The sequence below is a fragment of the Brachyhypopomus gauderio genome, chromosome 12, assembly GCF_052324685.1.
Source record: "Brachyhypopomus gauderio isolate BG-103 chromosome 12, BGAUD_0.2, whole genome shotgun sequence".
NCBI classification, from domain to species: Eukaryota; Metazoa; Chordata; class Actinopteri; order Gymnotiformes; family Hypopomidae; genus Brachyhypopomus; species Brachyhypopomus gauderio.
In genome coordinates this window covers 10,466,539-10,487,264 of record NC_135222.1, presented here as the reverse complement: position 1 = coordinate 10,487,264, position 20,726 = coordinate 10,466,539, and the positions used below count along the sequence as shown (strand labels likewise).

The 20,726-nt window shown below is 40.6% G+C and overlaps 2 protein-coding genes across 4 annotated transcripts; both read right to left on the bottom strand.

Moving 5' to 3' along the window:
* Window positions 1–501: 501 nt before the first annotated feature.
* On the bottom strand, window positions 502–8,243 carry slc38a7 (solute carrier family 38 member 7). 2 transcript variants are annotated; one of them, XM_077023100.1, is made up of 13 exons: window positions 8,098–8,243; window positions 7,112–7,235; window positions 6,730–6,940; window positions 6,530–6,583; window positions 6,249–6,393; window positions 4,352–4,496; window positions 3,673–3,771; window positions 3,461–3,518; window positions 3,216–3,330; window positions 2,630–2,777; window positions 2,281–2,480; window positions 2,063–2,114; window positions 502–1,951 (listed from the first exon to the last, which is right to left on the bottom strand). In XM_077023100.1, exons 2-13 carry the CDS (start codon window positions 7,153–7,155, stop codon window positions 1,837–1,839), a joined length of 1,386 nt encoding a protein of 461 aa, XP_076879215.1. In that variant the 5' UTR covers window positions 7,156–7,235; window positions 8,098–8,243; the 3' UTR covers window positions 502–1,836. The 2 variants fall into 2 exon arrangements, with proteins under 2 accessions (XP_076879215.1, XP_076879214.1); XM_077023099.1 differs by having other exon boundaries at window positions 6,730–7,235; window positions 8,098–8,213.
* Window positions 8,244–10,582: 2,339 nt separating this feature from the next.
* On the bottom strand, window positions 10,583–18,567 carry calb2b (calbindin 2b). Of its 2 annotated transcripts, none has more exons than XM_077024105.1 (11): window positions 18,362–18,567; window positions 16,303–16,379; window positions 15,795–15,884; window positions 13,902–13,982; window positions 13,411–13,467; window positions 13,240–13,317; window positions 12,917–12,972; window positions 12,757–12,796; window positions 11,964–12,017; window positions 11,751–11,822; window positions 10,583–11,389 (listed from the first exon to the last, which is right to left on the bottom strand). In XM_077024105.1, the coding sequence occupies exons 1-11, from the start codon at window positions 18,453–18,455 to the stop codon at window positions 11,273–11,275; spliced, it is 816 nt and encodes a 271-aa protein (XP_076880220.1). In that variant the 5' UTR covers window positions 18,456–18,567; the 3' UTR covers window positions 10,583–11,272. The 2 variants fall into 2 exon arrangements, with proteins under 2 accessions (XP_076880220.1, XP_076880221.1); XM_077024106.1 differs by lacking the exon at window positions 18,362–18,567 and adding an exon at window positions 17,099–17,227.
* Window positions 18,568–20,726: the final 2,159 nt, after the last annotated feature.

Genomic DNA, 20,726 nt, shown 5'->3' with positions numbered 1-20,726 from the left:
GTTCAGATATTCCTTTTGGTCATGGACCAACTTGCACTTGACATAGGATTAACATGAGTTAATCAGTTTGAACTCCCTTTACACAAATGGAAACAAGATTTTAAAGCCTAGTGTCGGGCCAGTTTTTACCAATGTTACTGCCACAGGTAAGACTTCTCTTACCTGTACCCGATTGGCTATTAATCACTGAACTTTCTAAAGCAAACTGTGAACTGGAGCCTCATTATCATAAGATTCTCTTAATGACTCAACTGGATATTATGTGCAGATGTGCATGCCTCTGAGCTTTCATTGAATGACAGTCATAATAAAATAACCAGTGGATACACAACAACCTTTAAGTCAGAGGTGAACCCTGGACATTTGGTCCCACTATGTGATTTCCTCTGTACAAAGACACAGATCACCTATAAGCAGAAACCACTATAAGTCTTATCCACCCACTGCCTTATTCAAGGGCATGTATTTGTGTATAGTAAAAATTATGTATAATAGCATATGTTGGACTGAATTAATTCCCTTTATTGATTTCAAACAAAAGTGCATTACTGGCGATTACAAAGAACTGTAAACTTTTGACATCTTTTTAGTAGAACATTGATCAATAATGAAATTGCTGACCAGTTTTCAAACTGCTTCATCAAGTTAATTAATACAGTAACAAAGTGACATGGATTTAAAAGTCTGGGGAGTGGCTAAAAGTGGTCAGATTAGACAGGATTCTTTCACAAAGCAACAACTTTTTATATTTTAAAACAAGTATCTCAAGCAGCTAGTTTTCTTACATCCTCTTGTTTATGTAAAATCATACATTTTCAAAGTTTTTTTTTATGTAACATTTTATTAATATTTAATTTATCTCTATCATGTCAGTCATGCAAAATAATAAACCATTGTAGCTTTGACTTTGGTGAAATCATAATTGTGCTTCCACATTGCTCTTGCCACTCTGTAAACAGTGAATTTATGAACATGACCAAAAAAAATTAAAGTACACCCAAAACCTGACCGTTCCAGAGGAAAAACTCATTTCATACTGGCATCAACATATGATCCCTTGCTTCTTAAATGGATTTGTTTCTTCTTATCACAGTACTCTAGTGATCTAGAGATGAAGTGACTTCACATGTTTCTTATTGTACTAGAACACAAGATGTGTTATAAGACACAAACATACACCCATTTTTGAGAGGAAAGGGAAGGTATGTGACAAGTTTAAGAAAACACTTAACAAGGACCTTCAGGTCTTAGTGTGCTTTCTCAACATGATATATAGGGGTTTTCTTGAGAATTTTGCTTAAGATGTTTTATGGATTCAAGACCCCTAAAAACTGCTTTTCCATTTATATTCAATTCACCTGAATCAAACTCAAGTAAAATTATACTGCTTACTATTAAAAATGGGAGATCTTCAGCCTGGCAAGGAAATCATCTACAATGGCACAAAATTATGAACACAGACAAAACATGATATACAAAAAAAAATTGTTCAAGGAAACCTATTCCCACAAACCGTTTAACTCCCATCAGTATGTGTTCTCAGAGTATGAGAACCGCCCTGCACACTGAACCTGAGATGTTTCAGTGTTTGTATTAGTGCAAAAATAACCCCCGCAAAAAATGTATTCATGCTTCATGCTGTCGGCTTCCAGCTTTCATAAGAGGTAGGACCCTGTAGGCTTATTTTGAGTGTCTTGATACAATTGCACATTTAAAATCACTTAGAGAATGTGGTCAGTGCAAAAGCAGCAGGCACAACCTGGACCCTTGCGCCAAGTGACGTACCTTTTGTTTCTGCCTGCCAAGGTCTATGGGGACCTTACCAGGACCTTCTGGCTATAAGCTGCTGGAATGGTTGATATCTTGACAGATGGCATTAGTGGTGGTCTGACCAAAGATGAAGGCCCCGATTGTAACCAGGATGACTCCATATGTCACTAGTCCCTTCCAGCTACAATATAAGAGCAATTTAACCATTAAAAATACACACACACACACACACACACACACACACACACATATATGGTTGGTTACAATTAATAACCAGAGAAAATGTATTTACCTGGCTGATCTAACATCATGCTCCGAGAGCTTGGCCTGAATTAAGCACAGCCCTACAGAAAAGAAAGCAAACATCAAACCAAATACAATATTATAAGACTCAAAGCTTGATTAATACATTACTCGCAAAACTAAGATTAGGAGACACAGTGCTGAGAATGTTAATGGTGTTAATCTTAACATGACACCAACTCACTAATAATGAGTAGAAGATTGTACCTGGAAACACAAAGATGAAACAGGCGGCCAGGCCACCGATGAGCGAGATGACACGGCCGATGTCGGGGATGAAGAGGGCAAGAAGGATGGTGAGGCAGAACCAGACGAGAGTCTGTAGCAACCTTCGTCTCCTTTCCCTCACCACATCAGTGTCCACTTCCTCCCCCTTAAAACGCAGCCAGAGACCCTCCAGCACTGCCCTACCAACACACACACACACAGCTACATATACAACAAAAAGTACACTACATCCATTACGCAAATGTCATGATGAATGTGTACATTCAACCATTTACACAATATAGTCTTTGTACATGAGCACACACTCCCACACATTTTCCTTGGTTACCTTCCACAGAAGTGCAGTATGGGATACGAGGTGACCACGCAGATGATGATGAAGGCCCTGGCGATGGCCACGGCCACGTCATTAGATGGGTAGGACATCAGAACATCTTGGCTCACATTTGAGCCGAAGGACAGGAAACCACACACTCCTACAACAAAAGCAGCACCAATCAAATCTTGAATCATCTCAAAGGGGAGGGAGTACATACATATAAAGATGGTACTTTTGCAGCTTTACCCAACCAGGATGTCTTTCATTTTCTAAGACGTGAGAGATTAAGATTTGGTGTCAAAGACAAGACTGCTGCATTGTACTCAAAAAAGAATACATACTTCCCTTTCTTATTTTAACCTGCTGGCTGACCAAGCTTGATATTGTTTTATTAAAAAATTATGATTCAATTCTATAGTTACAACTTTGGATGCAACATTATCCCATGTTAATACTTGATACTGCTCCTCGATAATAAAAAACAAAAGTTTTCAAACGTAACGTACCGAATTATGCTCAAGGCCACATTTACAATACCCCCCCCCCCCCCCCCCCCCCCACACACACACACACACACACACACAAACACACACACCTGTGCCTGTATAAACAAAGAGGCAGATCAGCATGCTGAATGTGACCACACCACCCCAGGACCGAAGCTCAGCCTTCTTCATGCTGTTAAACACTGGGACGCTGCTGACATGACACTGTGTTGGGGAGGAGACGGCAATAAGGAGATCATTCTAAAGGAATGTTTTTCCCCTTTCCATTACAACACTGGTTCATCGATTACAATGATTCCCACATGCACACTGCGTCTCAGGGACACAAACACACCTGAAAGCCAAAGCAAATTGTCGGCATGGCGTTAAACACATCAGTCCAGGATGCAGGGCTGGAAGAAGCACCAGAAAATGTTCATATTATTACATCAGGCCAAACTGCTGTGACGACAGCTGCAACTCCCTGATTAAGCGCTTCAATTTCAACTGCAGGGTCATTATATAATGCGCTACTGAAAAAGGAACGATGTGATATGCAATGCAAACCTGGTTGGAATGAATCCAGGAGAAACCTCTTCGTTTGGCCAAATGTATCTGATGATGATTATGATGGTCACATACCAGGTGCCAATCACGCTCAGCGTGCTAAAGATCAAGCAGTCAAAAAAAATAACTTGTATTCAAAAGAATCCCCTACAATGCTTTGTATATGCTAGAAAGAGTTCTAGTGTCAGTCCATGCATGAATAAACACTAGTTACAACAGACAACTGCACAGCAAATTAGTTACAACAGACAACTGCACAGCAAATTAGTTACAACAGACAACTGCACAGCACTTGTCAGCAACCCCCTAAACCCATTTATCACCCGTCAAAATCAAACCACAAAAACACAGTGGACTAGATATTTTGTGTGTAGTGTACCAACCCAGTAGGTATGATGTACATGGTAATGTTATGGTAGTGGAGTCTCATGCTGTTACGAGTACAGGCAGTGATGCATTACTGAAGTTCTTACATGCATTATTGTCACTGCTGGGTCAGAGCCAGTGAGCCACAAACATATCCAGCCAACACAAGATCCCTGATGAGTTGGAAGACTTACATACCAACTATAGAAATGTATACTACATCTTTTCAACTAAAGAAGAAGTTAACAAGAGGTTAAATTAGGGTAAAATTAAAAGGTGAATCGGGGAAATGTTAGATTTGAGGAAACTGTACCTGGCATATTTCTGAAAGCCAATCTCCTTAGGGATTGAGAGTGGGAGTATAATGAGCACTGATGTGACCGTGATGGTGAACTTGCGGTCCGTGTACCAATGAGAGCTGACTGCTGCCTCTGACTCGTGAGCCACTGCACCAATCACTGTCAGGAAACACATGTGGTTAGCGTGCGTTTGAATGCACATGCGTGTGTACGCGTCACTGATCTGAAATATTAGGACATCCTGCCTATTCATTTGGTCCCCCTTATGGCCCCAAAACAGCTCAAGGACCCGTTTGGATTGAGGAATGCATGCTGTGTGGCAAGGTGCATTATCCTTCTAAATGAGGCCAAGGTCATTGGGGACCATTGCTGCTATGGAGGAGTTTACATTATGGACAGCGATGTTTAGTCATGGGGCATGCATCAAGCTGACATCAACATGAATGGCCTGTCCTTGGGATTCCCAGGAGAACATTGTCCTGAGCCTCACACTACTAAATAGCTTGTCCTCACCCAACATCCTTCATTTCCCTCGATAAGTGGAGCACATGTCCAACTGATGGACAAGAAAAACAAGACTCCTTGGACCAGGCGACCTTCTTCCTTTGCTCCAAGGTCCAATTCTGACTCTTGACTGCCCATTGTAGGTGCTTTCAATGGTGGACAGGAATTAGCACAGGCCATCTGACCAGGCTTCATCTACACTGCATTCCAAACACTGTGCGATCTGTGCTGTATATAAGAATATATGGTACATCTCCGTTGCCTCCCATTATGACCGTTTGAAGCCACTGAGGTGGCTGAAATATGAGCTTCCATCTCGTGTGCACCTGAGCAGCAAATGAAATCTGTACAACCTCAGTATAGACTATATGTGGATGGGACGAGATCTCTGCTCAAACACCAACCACTCTGATAGTGCATGACCCCTCTCTCTTTATGCAGGGAGCAAACATCATATGTTCTCTTACACATTATTGATCCCTGGTCATCCACAATGAGTATACTGGCTGAAATTCCATAGACAGTATTCGAGAATTAAACTATTAATTTCTTCATCACAAAAACGTAAGAGACTCTTTCATTTAATGTTAGCTAAATAAACAGATAACCTCACATGAAGCATCTTAAATGTCAATACGAACTGTCAGCTATTAACAGTAGCTACTGGTTCAACCAACATAGCCAATTGCTGTTAATCACTTCACCACTACACTCCCTTAAGAATCAATATTGAGAAATTATTGAAAAATATTGAGAGAACACTGAAATAAATTGAGAGAAATAATAACATGAGGGGAGTTTAAATAAATGGCAGACATACTGCTCTAAAAATTATTAGATTATTAATTTGAAATGAAGTTTTAGAGGACATTTCATGAAATGAAGGGATTTCTTACATACAAGGGATCAAACTGGTACTGCAGCCAGCCACTAGAAGGCATCATATGACTTAATGCCTTCACCCACCCGCAGTCTATGGATGTGATGCACTGTGTGAGGACACTTCTCTCCTGATTAATCTCCTCTGTCCACAAAGGCCATTCGGCCATTTTGAACAAGATGGACATTTGTTGCCTTGGCCCACTGACAAGCTTTTGCCGCCCAACACAGTCATCAGTTCACAGTTTCTCCTTGGACTACTGTCAGTAGGTACTCAACACTGTTGACTGGGAGCACCCAAACTCCCCCCTCATCATCAGTCTGACCCTTGCCAAAGTCTCTTAGATCTTCACATCTGTTCATTTGTGTTGTGTCAAACACACGAGAACAGATCCGAGAACTAATTGTTCATTAACCATCTAATACGTCACAGACCTTGACCCGGGCCATTGTTAGGAGATCATAGATATTATTTGGTTTACCAGGTCATAATATTTAAGCACATCACTGTATATGCAAGATACTCACACTTGTCTAGCTGATCTCCGATGATGATGAGGAAGGCTATGCAAGTGCCAAAGGTGTAGACGGCAATGGCAATCTCACATATGACACCCAGAACCTTCCCACATACAGCACGGATCACTTCCTGATACGTACTCTCATTGCTAACCTAAAAAATCAGAAAGAGCTTTGTATGACAGGGTGTGTGTGTGTGTGTGTGTGTGTGTGTGTGTGTGTGTGTGTGTGTGTGTGTGTGTGTGTGTGTGTGTGTGTGTGTTACCAAAGGAAGTAGTACAGCTGCTCACCTGTGAGCAATACGCTAGGATCACCAAGCCAGTGATGATGAAGATTAATAAGCTCTAGTGGGGGGGAAAAAAGAAATTCTTTGAGCACAACAACATGCAAATAAACACGTGCATCATCAATCTACTGTGTCAGATCTAGAGTGACAATGTGCAGTGTGTGATACCAATTTATGCAGAATGTGTTTGCGCATGCATCTCACCATCTGCAGGACCACTCCAGCAATTACTCCCCCAGCCATGTTAAATGCAGCGGGGAAGTTCAGAAGACCCGCCCCCAAAGCAGCATTCACCACTATGAAGACCGCTCCAAACGATGAAGTCCCACCCTTGCGCTGTTGTGTCAGGCCCGTAGGCTGAATCGAATCCACACTGGGGCTCTGTAAAAGCCGCGCCCTTTCACCGGCATCTTCACTGTAACCACAATCACCCTCGTCTGCGTTCACGACCAAGTCCGTCTGCGACATTCCTCTTACTGTTTTCACACACTGACCAACAGTCTTATCCAAACATGTAGCAGAGGGCAAGGCCTGAGGTCAAAGGTTATGGGTTTCACACTCAGAGGTAACACAGAGGATATTTTACCATGGAGGCAAAAGAATGCCATGTAGACAGAAACAGACATGCATTCACACGTCTACTGGACGTCCATACAATGTTGTGGGTCAAGAACAGAGCAGTCAGACCGTCAGTCAACTTGTATTCGGACCTATGAAAGACAAACATTTTTACAGTCAAACATTAATGGGAAACTTATGCTGTACTATCTATACAATATACTCTATACATTACATGGACACAATTTGTTCAGAGGTTTAACGAAGACAAAATGAATCAACAGGGTTCAGATGTGACACGTACAGCTCTCTCTTCTAAATCTGTCCGTTAAAGATGTTTTCATGACCATATATCAGGTGACCTATCATAACGATAGTGCAATAGTCTGCAAATTAAAGTGGAGGAAACGAAAAATGCAACGTTGCTTATAGACAGCAGCGTGTGTCAGGCATTGCTTCTCCATTTTAACTGTAACGTATCGGCAGGGTTAAAGTTTCACCATTTCTCCATGCAACAATACATCAATTTTGGACTCGAACCACGTGATTAGGTTGAACGTTTCGGCTAATCAATAGGCGTAATGCCAAAAACACACACGGCTGAGAGTGATCACGGAGTGAAAGGGCTCAAACCAGACAGGGAGGTTCACAGCGAGTACAAGACAACGCCGTCCTTACGAATGTCAAACGTGATGTGACAGCATCAAGTGTAAAGTCAGCAAAACTCCCGCCCCACTGGCCAGGACTTTATGTCTAATTGCTACGAGACGAAGACAATTAAAACAACCAGTGACGCAGCTTTTATTTTGTAATATCGACAACAAGTACATTAGCTCATTCATAAATGATAACACACTCGTTTTGGTACCCGACCTGAAACATTTAAACAGAGGCCGTATGTAAGAACGTCTCACAACTTAATGAAAACAGAATCCGGCAGTGTAGCAAGATTTGTTAACAGGCCCCGAAATTCCTGCGTGCCATGATGTATTAGCACTAGAACAAATTACTGACCTGTTGGAGACTTCTCTCTCTAACTGTGACAACCAACTGAGCAGCCGACACCCGTGTACGCCTGCTAAACGGCTCGATTATCAGGGTTTCTTTTGTCTCCCTGAAGTCTGTAGTTACGTAGCGGCCGTATGTGTGACAGTCATGTGATCCAGTGGGGCATGATGGGTATTGGTGTTCTAATCGCGATTCACAGCAGTCAGGAAGAAAAAGTTACCAAACTGTCCGATCCTACCTGTGGATCGATGCTGCCGTTTAGAAGATGATACGTACAATAATGGCAGTTGTATTTAGCTTACAGAAAACTTATCCCATCATTGACCTGTATTTTTGTTTTGTTGGTTTTAAACAGCTATGTAAGATAGGGATGTTTGTTATTTTTGCTTCATCAGACTTTCAAACTGAAGTCTTGACAGGCATATTCATCCTCGCCATTTAGTTTTTTCCACTTCCCACTTCTATAGATTTTTCTGCTATTACTGCATCACATGTTTCAGTACCCAACACGTCTTATGAAAGAGCTGTGGTTCGGAACAGATTCGGGTAGCTAGATTAACAGCATTGTGTCTGCATTAAATTATGCAGTGATTTTTAAAAATATAATGAAAAGTGGAAAACATAAATTATGGACAGACGTTGGCTGGAATTTTTTGATTGCTATTCATATTCTCTGTCAAACCTTTGTACAACTACCAAAAACAAACACTTGTGTTATGTTAGCTTTCAACTCCCTTCAATTTCACTTTGCTATACTTGTAGTGTTTTGCTTGTAGAATACAATACAAATGTCAGATTCCATTCACTTAATGTAGAGAAAGTCAGGACCACTATTAAATCCACATGATATTGAGTAAAATTATGAAAGTGTCTCATGTACAATAAATTAATACAGATATACATAAATATGTAACAGGAAAAACCTCTTCTAATCAATTGATTGATTCCTCTTAAATTAGTCTTTTAATAAAGAAGAACCCATTAACCATTATGCACTTCCTTATTATATGATCAGATAAAACATTCAGTTTGTGAGAGAAACCAAGAGCACGGTCCAATGTCTAAACCAGGGGCATCATGTACTAACGGTGCGTACGTACAAAAACATTACGTACGTTATGTTTCACGCAAACGGTCAGCTGAGAAAGTGCGTACCCCCACGACACTTTCTCTTCAGGCGTACGTATGTTTCTAATGTGTTTTCGTCATTTAGCGACACTTAGAGGTGATGCATTGAAATTACAACTATTAAGATATCCCTTACGCACACATTGCAGTAAGCCCTTATTGTGTAAAATAAAGTAAATTAATCAGACAATTAAACAGTAAATCAATCAGACAATTTAATTGCCTTACTGAAATAATTATTCAACGTGTTTCCACTTAGCCTAGATTATATAAACATGCATGAAATGTTCCACTGGAGTTCTTGGGAGATGGCAGCGTTGGCATTACTGGAAGATATAGCTAATGGCCGAATTCGCCGAGAGCGCATTTTCCGTGACCATTATGATTTTTGACCCATGATGATGACTGGCTTATAAGCCGTTTCAGATTTCCAAGAGCTGTCCTCTTGGAACTCTGTGCTGAGTTGGGTCCAGTTTTGGAGAGAGAAACATCGAGGAGTTGAGCATGCTGACAACGCTCGGCTTCCTGGCGACTGGCTAATTTCAAAGAGAACTGGCAGACCGGTCGGGGATATCCCAGTCATCTTTGAGCCGGGCCATGCCAGCTATTTTGGACGGGATCATCTGCATGTCAGCTAGGTATATAAAGTTCCCATATGACGCGATTGACCAGGCAAACATTAACTGCTGAAAGTGCTTTTAAATCCACTTAGTGGTTCTGGATGTCCATTTGTGTGCTTTGCTTTAAACACATAATGCAAAGATGAATGTGCTGATGTTTAATTGATTAATACTCTCACACTGCATGTAATAAAGTTAGATGCTAGTTAGAACAGCTATAAGTCTCACTGGTATTGCCTCATAAAAAGATTTTATACATGAGGGCATCACCTGAGTCAGAGGAGTAGGGCGTGTACAAGCAGAACAAGTAAAACAAGCCTCTGAACACGAGAAATAAATGTGGAAGGATAAATGTGATAAATGGGAAGAGTTTGGCAATTCTTCAAACTCTGGCTCAAGATGTGCTTTCTTAAGCACCAGAGGCTGGAACGAAGATACGGTCAGAGGAGTGTGGGACATTACTGTGGGTGTGCTTTGCCATCCACTGGATCCTCCTCTCCTCTCCTCTCTCATAGTTACTTTCTAGGGGTTGGGAAGGCTGGGGCAGGGGGGTGTCACAAGGCCTGGGTGCTTGGGAAGACAAAGGTTCCTGCATTCTGGGAAGGTTTTTTCTTCTTTTTTATTTCTGTGTAACCCACCAGCACAGGCTTCCATACATGCTGCAAATAGAGTTTTCTTATCAGTTGTGAGTTTGCCGGTTAACACAAAACTATTATTTGGAGAATAGTGCGGGGACTTAAAGTGGTGATTCAGAAGATCAGAACCTCACATGGTGTTATAATACAGTTTTCAGGAAAAACACAGTAGAGGAAAAAAAGAGGGAGGATTGTGTTGAGAGAAATAGAGAGAGGGGGTATGGCCATATGAAGCAGTAGTGGAAGCATAAGAGGATAACATTTGTCCTCAAATATTTATTTAAGTAATGCTCTCAGAGATAACCGCAATACAGTCCAAGCCTATCATCTCACCCAAGGGGGGTTGGTGGAGGGGAGGAAGAGAGGGAGTAACCCAGAGCTTAACACAACCAAATAGCAAGGGGGGTGGCAACCGTAATCTTGCTCCAGTACAGTCCAGTACAACACAGTCTAACATTGGTCCTCTGCACTTCAGAAGGATAGTTTCACTAAAAAGCATTTCATTAAAACAAATTTAGACAGCATAGATAACCAAAAAACAAATTATATATGCATATCCATTTCTATACCATCACAATCAGTTCTAATATTAAAAATACAAGCTAGATGTGAACATATATCAGGATGCCACATTTCAGGGAGGGATAAGCCCTAAGAGATCAGAAAGCTTATGCATGTTTGATTCCCTGATTGGACAGGGAAGTGGTGGGGCAAGGACATACACCAGGATTGGATAAAAAGGCTTGAGGGGAGTAAAGTATCCGAGGTCAGAGAGCATAAGTGAGAATAGGTCAGAAATCAGACAAAGGGCTCCTTGCACAGCACAATTTCCAAATCAGTACGGAAGAGCTTTCCTCCATCAGATAATGCCATGATGCTCTTCTTTGAACTGGCCAGACTTTGTACATCAGCCTCCTGTTTACACACACACACACACACACACACACACACACACACACACACACACACACACACACACACACACACACACACACACACACACACAAGAATCAACAAGAATCACTGATCATAACAAAAAGACTACATGTCTTAGCTTCTTATCTCCTTCTTTGTAGTTTTCTTCCACATTTCTATGATTAGTTATAGTTCGTTAGCTATTCACATAATTCTACCCGCTATTTCTGCAGTAGTTTCACTTGGTATTATCACTTTTCAGTAATTCCACATAATTTATGCACTGTACGTCTCATGAAGGGCTTCTATGGTAGGAACCTCCCCCACCCCTGGATCCACTCATTCAGGCCACGTTAGTCACCATTTTGTGCTTTTGGTAGAGATCCCTCAGCAGTGCATCCAGCTCATGTTCATCAATGTAACCGTTACTATCCTGGTGAGAAACAACAATATAGCCTCACAGCACTGAGTGCTAAACAATGGCAAATGCTAATAATACAGTTTTGTTTAAAACTTAGAAAAATTCATACAACAGCACAGTAATTTCACAGAATCAGAGAACAGGATTTCTCACCTTATCATAGAAAGTGAATATCTCACCAAATTCATCAGAAGACAATTTAAAGCTCTATTGACAAGAGGTTAATATGTTAATTCATTCATTCACTGAGAGAAAGTGTGTAAGGGATGAGCAGAGAGAGAATGGGATGTGTAAAGATAATAGAAGATAAAAGTAGATACTTGCTTTTACATATCACAGTACGGAAACCTTGAGATTACAGTTGAAATGTGTACCAATGAAACTAAGAGTAAGCAATTTATCTCTAATCATGACTATCATGACTATTATATTATTCTGTGACATTTTAAGTAGCCTAATCTGTGAAAATGACATTTGTACCCTTCTCCTCTACAAAGCATCCAAAAAGCAAAATATTATTATTTATAAGCCTATTTTTATCTGCTGCACAAATGCTGCAGAAATATACCATTAGAATGATTAAAATTCTAGAACGTTTACCTATATATCAAGGTAAAATATATATCAAGGTTTGTTTCATATTGCAAACTATTAAATATTAAAATAATATTGTATGATATATAGATAAAAAGTGTGATGGGAAGGGAGGACTAGGAGAGGATAAAATGTTGACAGGCTGCTGAGACAGTTGTTTTTTGTGTCCAAGATTAATCTATGGAGATTACTATAACCATATAAGGATTAAAATAATCCTTATCAATCCAGACTGCAGAGGATAAAATGTACATTCTGCTCAGTGTTTGTATATTATTTTGTGTGGTGTATGGCTTTGTTTATATGCTAATACATCTGTCTAAGATGCAGCATGAAAGTTATTTGATCTTACCTGAAATTTGAGCAGAAAGTTCTCTTGCATTGGGAGTAACCTAGAAGCACCACCAAAAACCTTTATAACGCACACACACACACACACACACACACACACACACACACACACACACACACACACACACACACACACTTGTATCCTCCCTTCAGTTTCTTACCTGGCCATCTCTGACAGTCCTAGTTTTCCATCCCCATTCAGATCAAACATCTTCAGCTGTGCAGATAATGGTTATAGATATTACACAATCTGGGAATAAGCATCACTGAAAATATGTGTACATATGCTGTAGAAAACTGGAATATTCTGTGCTGTATTGCATTTCACTTGAAACACTAATCTAGTCAAATGTTTTCCTTTAGGGTAGTGCAGGAAAGATTATATTTAGTGTAATCATAGCAATATTTGGTAGCAATAATGCAGTGCTCATTAGAACAATACCGCCCTCCCAACCTCCCCTGCCAGAGTGCCAAATGTACTTACTATAGTCTGGGTATACTCATTCAGTTTCTTGTCATCATACTGTCTATTAGCTTTTTTCAAGAGATCACAGAGGAATCCCTGAAGTAAGAAAATCTCAATCAGAAATGGTGCATTCATTTATTCCCTATTACATAACCCATAGATGAGTCCTAATTGGTCTACTTAATTTACCTTTAGTTCATTGGATTCAATATATCCGCTGCGGTCCGTGTCGTATTTTCTCCATGCCTAAGAAATTACATATTATTATTAGCATCATTACTTTTGCGATGGCTGTGAACTTGTTCACTGTCATAATTGTTTGTAAATACAGTTCTTATTGGTTTACTGAGTTGCTGTCATTTCCAAGCACTTCCGTTTTCTTATAATACAGCTGACAGTTTTACAATGGGATTTGTTGCACAGGTGGCACTATCACAGTTCCATGTTGGAATTCACTGAGGTCTGAGCGCAACCCATTCTTTCACAAATGTTTGTAAAAAAGTCTGCATGCCTAGGTGCTTAATTTTACACACCTGTGTCCATGGAAATGAGTGGAACACCTGATTTTGATCATTTGGATGGGTGAGCGAGTACTTTTGGCAATATAGTGTATGTCTTCATATTGAAGATGAATATTAATGTGACACTGCAGCAAAGAAAACCAGAGTATGTGTGTATACCGCCATGAATTCGACACTAGATCCCACAAACTTTCTAAAACATAAGAGAAAGTTCTCTTCTGTTGGCAGGATCTGGGCCAGCTGAAAGACAGACAGAGAGGAAGAGAGATAGAGTGAGAGAGAGAGGGAAGGGTTTAGTCGAGACAAAGGGCAATATCTAAATACATACTAATGCTAAATGCAACTGATTGCAATGTAACACAACCAATAGCCCTCTTCTAATGCTGTAAAGGTGTAGTACGACCTATCACCCCTCTGCTGGACTCCAAGAGCATGGAAAGAGATTTCAGCACCTCGGACAGCACCACTCTATTGACCAAACAGATCATGCAGTCTGCACATAAACCCTTCCACACTAGCTTAGGACCTACATGCCAGCAAGTGCTGGACAGGGATGAGAGGACCAATTTCATGCCCTGAATTATCGTTTGTGCTCTCTGCAGAGTCCCCAGCACTGAAGAGACACTAAACATTCACAAACCGTGAACCATAGAGTCCACATAGATCAGCAGCTCTGAGTTTAAACCTGGTGTTTTTACATGGGCATGCAAAATATATCTTTAATGCAGTCTAATTGTTAATTAGTCCTATACAAAAAACAGGATAGTGGGTAATGTCTCTTGCAAGAACACCCCTTGGCACCTTAAGTATCAGATTTATTTATCTTTTTTTAGGTGATTCCATCCAACCTGGCTGCAAGACTTATGGGAATGCAGGGTTATGCATTATTATATACATTTATATACATATATACATACAAACTTATATACATTTTGTGCATGTTACTCTCAAACACCCTATTATTTTTAAACTGTGCTTAACCTCTGCAGTTCAACCCATGCTCAAGGTCCATGGTCTGACAAGCAAAAGACACATGATAAAAACAAAAACAGTTCATAATAGTTTTCAAGCTCTGTCTCTGCTGGGGCTTTTATTTGATAATTTAGGTCATAGTTCTTAGCCTCATAGTCTCACATAGAGTAGAACTTGAAAGACTTAATGAGGTGCCTTTCCTTAGCAAGCCTTGCATTTGAGGTTTAGATGAAAGAAGAGTGCATGAAAGTGCACAAAAAGCTGAGAGGGCATGTCTGATCTTCTCCTCTTCGGTCTTAGGGACTCAAAGTCAGTATAGACGTAATTAATGATTATTATAAGTGCAGTGAAGTATGTCAGGTCCATCTTTGTCAGGCATGTGGGTAACTCCCATAATTTATGCCTCATAATCTCTGCCATGTTTGTTAACTAAGCTTTTAACAGATGCTATATGTCTATGTCACTTTTTGTCACTCAGGTGATGGACAGAACAAAGACAGGAAAGAGATGCAGCCATAGAGTCAAACAGCTCTAAGCCCATGAACCAGGCAGGGAGGTGGTAATATAAACGCCCAAGTAGGCAATCATACTGCATGGATCCAGAGACTCTAATACTCAGAATTCCCGGCAACACCTACCCAGATCCTCCTCCCCTTGTTAGGTTCCACTATACCATCCACTTTTGCTGCCATCTCGGTTTTGATCTCTAGACTGTATAACAGCTCTGATTCTCACTTTGAGATTAAAATATTATCGGTAAAGGCCTGCAAGTGTTTTGTCATGCTCCCAGCTTTACAATGGCGAGAAAGGTTGTGACAAAGGAAGAAAGGGAACTAATGTGTGATCATCATCGACCTGATCCCTCTTCCCTTTTCCACTCCTTCCATATCTTATTCCATCATGGATCGAGTGAACTTCCTCCCTAACCTTCTTTTGCCAGTTGTATCTCCATTCCTCCAGTTTGGTGTCTGATGTTCTCTTCGTGTTAGCGGTTCTCTCTACTAGTGCCTCTTCAAGTCTTCAAACCAGCATTACAGTTACAAAAAAAGTCAATCAGGAAGTTAGTAATGGGTGCTTTACCTCTGCCATATCAATCCTGCCATCTGCATTGTGGTCAAATTTATGCATGAATTCCTGCATCTTCTCTCTGAATGCAGCATTTGCAGGGTCCTGATATTGCCAAGCACAGATTCCACAAAAATACAATTATGCATTCTTGGCTAAATGTGTACTCAAATTAAGAAACTTAAAAGGCAACACAATGTAGAGCAGAAACAACAAATCAATAACTTTTCATCATTGCATTACTGAGAGTACTGTAAGACAAATCGTGTCACTAGACATAATTGTGACCAGTAATGTGTTATTTCCTACCTTTTTTGTAAATTTATTTCAGAACAAATTCGGATAGTTATAAAATCTACTTAAACAAAAGTGTTCATTTGATAAATCAATCTAACTACAGCTTCAAAAGAACTGTAGCCTATTTCATTTCAAAATACTTAATTCATGGTAATCATACCAAATAATGGAACGTGTGTTCAAATTATTCAAATTGTAATAAATGCTATACATGCATTGAACATACCGTGTTCATCCCTTTACGTGCCGTTTCCAACTCCCGGAAAAAATTCTCCAGCTCTTTCCCCTCAATATAGCCATTACCTAGGAACCAAACAAAACCAAACCGGTTCATTCTCACGAATTATCGCCACGCAATTAAAAAACTGAGCAGCGCGCTTCGATTGGTCTCTCTTGTAAAAGTAAATAAATAAATACCAAGCATCGTATATAATCAAATGTGAGACATTATTATTAGTTGATGCATCACCTCTGTATGTAGGCTCGTAGAATTCTATTCTAGTTATGGATAAAGACACTTCTTTTAAAATATGACCGATAATTTGATCTGATGTTGCTTGAATCGCAAGTTTAGTGACTTTAACCTTCCCATTTTCTGAGGTTTAACTTGGTTTTTCACTCAGCTTGGGTTTTCCCGGGGGCTTTGAGGAATATACAGTATCCACGGACGTAGTTTTGGGGGGGGGACGGGGGGGACATGTCCCCCCCACTTTTTCAAAAGCCGGTTTTGGTCCCCCCCAGTTTTTACAGTTAAAACCAAATATTTAAGTAGCGACGAAGTCATGTCCCCCCCACTTTTTAACGGTTAAAAAAACAACATCCAAATAGCGACAAATCTAGCACTAGGATCATGCAGCTCCGAGCTCCCCCCCCCCGCTCAACAATTTTTGTTCACAGCGCTCAACAATTTTCATTCAACCCCCCCCCCCCCCCCCCCCCGCTCAACAGTTCGCCACCCCAGGTTGTGTCCCCCCCACTTATGAAATCAAAACTACGTCCATGACAGTATCTGTTGAACTCACGTCTCAAGGGACCTACAAAAAGCAGCTATTGAAACTGACGGTAGCGACCGGGATGCCGCAGGATCTCCGCGCGCTCTCGGGTGTGACCGCCTTTCGCTGACGGATGAAAACGAACGGAGAAGCAAATCCCGTATACTGCTGTTAACTAAAAAGGTAGAAATACAATGAATAAAGACTGGTATGGAATACCTAACCTTTTCACCTCGGGTTCAGTGGGAAATGTTCTACCATATAACTAGAATTACAAATCACAAAATGCACAGCTAGGTGTAGGTGATGGTCAGTCACCATCCTACTGGGTTATTAAATAGTACGTACGGCAGTCAATCACGTCCCTTCTTTGAACCTCATTGACACTTAATTCATTCAAGGAAAGATTCCGTTCCTGCGCGGTGCGCACAATCAATGGCTACCGTGGGGTGCGTAATTTCCAGCGCTCAGAACTTTGCAGAGATAAGCAATCAACCCCGCGCCCCACTTACAACATTCTCTGAATTATTCAGAAGGCATGTTGCTGCGTAAAAGTGCATTACACGCGAACGAGAACGTGATTTACCGCTGTTTCTTTACAGAGAACTTAACGACGAGAAAACAACCGAGGTTTAAATAAGATGGACTATAATACAACACTGTGTTAATCTATGAACAGTCTCAGACAGTCGCACATCGAAAAGTCAACTAGTTTGGAGTAGGGAAAGCAAGGTGTTAATTTCTCATGTACATATATATATATAACACTATATATATATATATATAACACTATATATATATATATATATACACTATATATATATATATATATATATATATATATATATATATATATATATATATATATATATATATATATATATATATATATATATAGTGTTATTCAACTTCAGAACTCTTTTCTGACACCCATGTGTTGTGAATCTCTTCTCCCAGCGCTGCTTACGGAACACTGATGGCTGAACAATTTATGCTGTTTATGAACTACGTCTAGAGACTATTTCAAACCCCTAACAACAACACCAACCACAACAACAACAACAACAACAACAACTTCTCAATGCTCAAGCTTCCATTTATTTATCTCTTATTTAATTATGGTCTTATTCCGGACATATAATTTTTATACTGCAATCAAGGCGAAGTCTAAAAAAACTTTCTCCGTTTTCTTATTGATCGAGCTCCTTGCTGCGGGGATTATAGGACACCTGAGGCGGAGACGGTGCTGTCTGATTGGGATGGGTGTACCTTCTTCCGGGACGATCTACTCACCGTCGCTGTCGAAGTGATTCCAGATGTCAATGAATTGCGTAGCAGTGAGTTCCGCAAGATGTAGATGAGGAGTCTGAGGAACGTTTTTCGACATGACTCTTACTGTTCCCGCTTTTTTTGTCCGAAGAAGTTCTTTCACACTCAAAGATCACACACAGTATCAAAGACCACTTTGTATTACTACTGGTTCGACTGCGGCAGTTTTAATTCCGCTCCACCACCTCCCCCTCCCCCGACCAGCATAACCATCATCTACCCGCCCCCCTCAACCCCAACCCACCCACCACCAGTACACCCATCAGGAACGCTCGCCTTTCCTATTTCCAAAACAGCTGCAAATCACGTGTTGGCCAATAGGTGGCACTCGAACACATCCTGCGCTATCTCTTAACAATCGAGCACGGTCCCACTGTCGAGATGCACAGATTACGTAAATGAGCATAAAATGAACGAACTATGCATGTACTGTGCCAGAAGTACAGTTTCATGACTTACAATGAAACTGCCATCAAAACTCCTCAAAGCACAAAGCACATAAATGTGTCTGTTGCTTTAAAAGACAGGAGTAGAAAGAAATCTTAGAAAGCTCATGTGTTCCTGTTAAGTCAAATATACATAAATTCATAATTGCTGATGTATGGATTTATAGCATTTGTTACATAGTACAATATATTGTTGCATATACATATGTTATGTATGGATTTGGTTTATTAAAACTGTAAGATAAGGTACAGGTATGTGTGATGCTGTGATTATGTGCCCATTTTGCCTACATGTGTAGCAGGGTTGCCAACTTTTGAAGATCGCTTCGCGTGAGATTTGAACCCGGAGGAGAGGTGGCGAGCGTTAGTTGTTGACGGGGGGGGGTGTTGAGCGTAAGTTGTTGACGGGGGGAGCGTAAAATGGACACAAATTAAGTGTTATGGCTGTTATGGGTGGTTATGGCTGTTATGGGTGGTTGGCGCCAGAGCGAGCTAGTAACTCATTGAATATGGATCAGAGGTAAATAAACTAGATATTTATTTTCGGCGTGAGATATCGGAAGTGTGACGTGAGAGCGTGTGAAAACGGTCAAATGCGTGTGTCTCACGCTCAATGCGTGAGAGTTGGCAACCCTGATGTAGCTTAATTTGTACACATGAATGATTCGCTCTTGTGTGTGTCCTGTAACTGTGAACAATGTGTCAATGTGTGCTGTTGCAAAGTGTATATTCAGGTAATTGAAAACAGTTGGTGGTGCTACATAATCCTGAACCACAGAACCACAGACAACTATCATTAGCTATATGATGATCTATTTCAGCAACCAATCAGCTGTCTTATTCTTCTATCTAAACATATAGCTTGAGAACAGCATATCCCAGTGTGGGAAAGACAGACAGAACAGCAGGGAATATAGTGGATGAAACACACGGAGGTGATAGAGAAATTATTATATAAAAATGATGACTGGAGCTGAGATGAAATGCCAAGACTGACTGCTTTATTGTGGAAAGGGAATCATGTAAGGCAGTGAAGTGTGGTGGAGGATTGGGTCAGAGTTCAGTATGGAGTATGAATAAGAGACTTCCAGAGCTTTTTACAGTTCTGAGATTAAAACATCCATCAGCACCCGCAACACACCCAAGCCAACCAAACCCACAACCCCTGGCACATACACACACATATGCAAGCAGGAGGAAAGGTCTGACAACTTTTGATAATCTCCAATACATATAACTGACATGTCTTTAATTCAGCAAAGTGCTACATTTTCAAGGATTATGGCTAGTCATAAACGCAGTGCAGTGCAGTGACATACAATGCAGACGTCCAAGATCTATAAAGCAGCCACTCTGTTGTCATGCTTGAAAAATCCACTAGAGGCATGACAGAACTACACAGTCCAAGACAAGCTGCCATCGGTCAGCTGAATTCTGAGGTGAGGGGTGCCCATGGAGTGATCTGCAGATTGCATCTGAATGCATATGTCAGCCTAAAATGTATAACTATGGATGTACTGAGAAAACTGGATGGTTAGTTGATTACATACCCCATACCCAACAAATTAGGTTGAAGAACAAAGAGCGATCATATCTCCTGAAGAAGGAAAGTCTCACTTAACTGTCCAAAGTTCATAATTGCTCTGAAGAAAAATCTCTCCTGGGCTTTGACTGTATAAGTCTGACTAGATCAACCAAACATGCAAGTTCATGCCAGTTTGTCAGTGATTTTGCACAAGGCGCTCAGGACCATAGGCTGCTGTCATAAAGAGGTCAGTGTGAAGGCCTTTGTTTGTTTGGACAAAGGTTTATATAGAGTGCCTGAGATTGATTGGATGGGGTGGACTTTCTTGGTAGCTACATCTTGTAGAATTCTGTAACAT